General features: G+C 35.0%; 1 protein-coding gene across 1 annotated transcript; it reads right to left on the reverse strand.

Annotated features, from left to right (window-relative positions):
• Positions 1 to 1,262: 1,262 nt before the first annotated feature.
• LOC149149511 (uncharacterized) lies at positions 1,263 to 2,270 on the reverse strand. The gene has a single exon (XM_089441615.1). The coding sequence runs from the start codon at positions 1,837 to 1,839 to the stop codon at positions 1,381 to 1,383; it is 459 nt and encodes a 152-aa protein (XP_089297741.1). The 5' UTR covers positions 1,840 to 2,270; the 3' UTR covers positions 1,263 to 1,380.
• Between the last annotated feature and the right edge of the window lie 2,490 nt (positions 2,271 to 4,760).

Genomic DNA, 4,760 nt, shown 5'->3' on the forward strand with positions numbered 1-4,760 from the left:
AACTAAAATATATATTTTTATAAAAAATATATAATTTAACTCATATATATATATATAGATATTATTGAAATAAAATAGAAAGTTATTGTAATTATAATAAAAAATGAAGTTCCAGATTCCAAAATTTAAAATTTAAAATATGTTCAAACTGTTTATATGAGTGACCCATATTCCACTTTGTTTAAGTTATTTAAAAATAATAAAAAACCATGATTATAAGAAGATATTAGTACTTTCCAAATGACAGTCAGTTGGGATTATCTTTTCTTTCAAATGAAAAATATAATTGATAAATTGCATTCTAAATGTGCGTGTAATTCATTAACAGAAAGCCATAGGTAAGAATTTGAATTTTATTATTCCAAATATTAAATGACGGTGAGTGTGTTAGCCGCCTCTTTGATATTTAAGCGCGTGGTAAGACTCAGCGTCTAGTCAGGGTATTGATGTGTAAGTGCATTTAACCCCAATAAGGGCGACCAACCATTTCAATTGTTTTTATTATTCTGGAAATTGGAACAGAAGCATGCAGAATCCGTAGACCCAATTGCAACTGTTGCGAAAGAATTCTATGAGTGCCACAGAGTTCCAATTATTGAATCGTATGTTGTGGATAAACCGGTATTGAAATTTGCCCGCATAGTTGTCCGATATGCGTGGAATCAATTCTCGATTAAACTTTTTCTCTTGCAAGGTCTTCATCGTGCATCTATAGTTGATACATATACTTATTGAATTTGAATGATTTTTCAAATAAATATTTTATTAGTGAAAACAAATTAAAGTGAAAAGCAAGACGATTTTAAACGAATGAACTCTGAATCATAAAACAACATGCTCATTGCCGTTGTTTCTGAACTTTGAAACATCAACGTGGGAACCGTGAGCTTACTGCCACTCAATACATTCCAGAATTAATGGTCCCCATTTCGAAGACATGTCTGGCCTTATTTTAGGGAGTTGTATTTATTGTGAATTTTTTTTTTAAGTTTTTATGGTTTGTTTTTCCGTTAAATTTTTTTAAAATTTTGTAGGAATTTGTAGGAATTTATTGAAATTGATCATTAATCTTGTGTAATCAAAATGTTTTAAGGATTTTTTAATGTGCTGAATCTATATAAAATCAAAAAACTAATTTAAATAACATAAATCAAAATTTCACTTAAATTTTTTCACCATATTCAAACATAAGTCCAAAAAAATCTCATTAAACACAACTTCGTAGCAAATTAATATAAACAGTTTTCAAAAAATCACACTAATATAAACAGTTTTCAAAAAGTCACACTAAATACAACGGGTAGCGAATTAATATAATCCCTAACGCTGAATAAACGCCACCATACAGAAGTGAATATACGACGGTGTGGAATACACAGATTATAGAAAACAATAGGAAAAGGAGCATACCCTCTTGCCAAAAAATGGCGCTGCGGGGTGTTGCCATCCATTCGTTGGAATCACAGCAGCAATGACTAACCTTTCTTCTGCTTCTGGGTTTTGTTTTCCAGGTTCTTCGGTAAGCACCAACCTCTCAAGATCTTCCATTCCCAGGGGCGACAGTAGGATTGGAGATAACAAAGGAATTGGGCTCCTGCAAGAGAATCCCATCAAATCCGGGGACAACCTTTTTAACTGCATTTTAGCCGGCGCCCGCTTCTGCAATCGGCTAAGAGGCCGCCGCTCGGGCTGAGAGACCAAGGATCGAACCTCGGCCGCATCGTCGTCATGTTTCTCCATCAATTCAAACGAACTTTCCTGCACAAATTCAACAGCAGCACCACCACGACTTTGGCTTGCAGCCATTTCTCTTGGCTTCCTAATAACAACACCAGACATTTGCCTGGCTGAAGGCGCCTGTTCGAATCTTATGAAAAAAAATACCTTTGCTACCACAACTCAATGCCTGGAACTGCTCAACAAGTTGCAGATTCGATTATAGAAATAGGGGTTTATATAGATAGATGGAGAATTGGGATTCGGGAATAGATTGCAAAATATATTTGGTATCACAATAAAACAAGAAGAGTGGCGAAGAAGGGAGGGATCCACGTGAAGGAAAGTTCGATCGGGCGGTGGTGGTATGGCGGTGGTCTGATCGGCGAGGGTTCGTAGATCTGATCCGCACAAATGGTTGTAGAATTTAGTACAGAAATGTATTAGTTGAAACGATAATTAAAACTATGGGCAATTACTAATGGAAGCTTTTCTAGGGTCCAAGAGGTCTCACACAGCGGGAGAGAGTCACAGGTCAAAGAGTATCACCTGAAAGCAAGATTAATGGCATGTCACCTTGAATATCTCCTTTGCTCTTTGGCTTTAAAGATTCAAATGGATCACGATTAATAAAACATAATTATTTTCAATATCGATTATGATAGGGGTAGGGTGATAAGAATGCATAGGTGGACTGATTCGATCGTTTTGTCCTTAGACCACGTGTCATATACTCAATAATTCCATTTCAAGCTCACGGACTTAGCTATGCTATCTCATTTAGTAACTTGTGATGACCAAGTGGGTTATCTCATAAGATGTTGACCAAAACACCATCTCAACCATAAGGTAAGAGCCTTCAAAGCCTCGAATAAAGATAGCCAACCTTTGTGAAACAACTAAGTGCTTTAATTAAGCGTTAAATTTTTTGGACTTCACATTACCCATAAGTAAAAAATTTCATATCCTTATTTAGAAGATGTTTCTTGATCATAGCATATAAATTAAGGTAAGGTAGTTTTTTTTTTAACCATAAGATATAAAAGTAAAGCTAACCGTGAAGGCTCCACACAAGATAAAACTAGCATTTGCACCTTATGTTGCAAAGGAAACGTCGTAAGGCATAGAGTGGAGAAGAATAGCGACATGTGAATGGACATTGTTGAAAGCAAGGGTGGATGATAATGAGTTACAATTGCAATAATTAGTTATGTGTACTTTGAAAATGGATATTTTGTTATGGTCAATCTAATGCATCCATTAATTAGATGACAACGAAAAAGTTTCGAGCCCAGGCTGAACCAACACGAATCTTTTCTACAAGACTGAAATTGCCTAAATGATTCCTCAATCAATGGAAATAACTGTTTCCCTCCTCTGATACCTAAAATACATTGTAGGAGAATGATTTTTCAAGTAACTTAATATAACTAGCAATTGCCCCAAAAGGTGCAAAGAGAGGCCGATAGAAATGTTAAATTGAAATAATTGTATTTTGATTCAAAATAATAAATATTATAATAATTCAATCATTCAAACTAAACCTAGTCAATAAATTGCCTAAAATAAAATAAATCCTTAATCAAAATTATACAAATTATTATTCTTCGTGTCTCTCAATTATTTATTTAATAAAATCCAATCAATCATTCAAAATTGAGCACATCAGGCAGGCCAATCCGCTTTGCCCACAATAAAACTCATTGGGATTTCAGATCCATAGGTTGAGAGTGAGCCCCCGCTTTGCCCACAATAGAACTCAATGGGCTTTCAGACACATAGGTTGAGATTGAGCCCCAGCCTGTTGCTACTGGTTTTGCTGGTAATTCAAAGGTCTTCTGAATAACATGATGTGTGGCTCAGGACGATGAATGGCATAGTGCACCCATCCATGAGACTGTTGAACTCCAATGGCTCGCCATTTGTTATGGACCAAAAAGAATATCAATTTGGTTAAAATTATTAATATGTTTATAATAATAAAAATAAAAAATAAAACAAACAAACATATTAGCGCATTAAAAATGGCATTTGAAAACAAATTAGGTGTTGATTACCACATTGGGAAGTTGGCAAAACAGATGCATTTGCATTAAAAATAGCATTTGAGAAAAAAAATGCGGTGCTTATCTCATTGAGAAGTCAATTCTTGGGAAGCAATTTGGCAGTGTCCGGAGGGAGAACCACATGTCAGGAGATGACACATAACGCCCAATCATCAAAATAATCCATTTGGGTGAAATAAAACCCTAATTACAGATATTCAACTCACCATCTAGACAACCAGTAATCAAGCATACCCACACTCAAAGATAAAACTATAAATATCTCAAAGAAACTTTAATATGCATTTGATTGTAACTGACCAAAAGCAGTGATCAGGCATTTATTTAATATATGTCCAAACTTCCAGGAAATGATTTGCAATGTAAGAACAACGTGGACACATCGTCTGCTTCTCTGCATTTATTTAATTACCCGACATTCTAACTTTAAAGGGACCTACATAAATTCATGGAAAACCTTCAATCTAGACATCTATAGGTTGTCTTGGGTGGAGGGCCATCATGACAAAGAATTTCAAATACATCTTATAAGGAGATTTTGAAGTTAACAAATATGATTGTGGGATTGGAACGGTCGTCGATCCTTCAGCTCGGCAAAAGCAAATTTCTTAATAAATTCCAGATATCATGGGCAATGATTCCTTCAATTTTATTAAGATATTTGACATTACATCCTTTTATATACTGACTGTGAGGTTCTTATTTTCACTTGACAAAAATCAAGCAGGTCTAAAACCAAAGGCTTGTCCAACAAAGAATGAAAAGCTCAAAATTGGATGCAGGGTCTGCCCCTGGCTTAAGGCCTATTCCACGACTAAGAATACATGTTAATTCATGACAGGCATCATTAACACGGTTTGAATACTTGAAATCTTGTGTTGCTTTTATCGCTTAAGTGTTTGGAGTAAGTTTGTTCTCTGTCGCATTAAAAATGGCATTTGAAAAGAAATTAGGTGCTGATTAGACATTGGGAAGTTG

Source organism: Pinus tabuliformis, chromosome 9 (assembly GCF_031772625.1).
Source record: "Pinus tabuliformis cultivar Carrire ecotype Pingquan chromosome 9, CPIR1, whole genome shotgun sequence".
Taxonomy (NCBI): Eukaryota; Viridiplantae; Streptophyta; class Pinopsida; order Pinales; family Pinaceae; genus Pinus; species Pinus tabuliformis.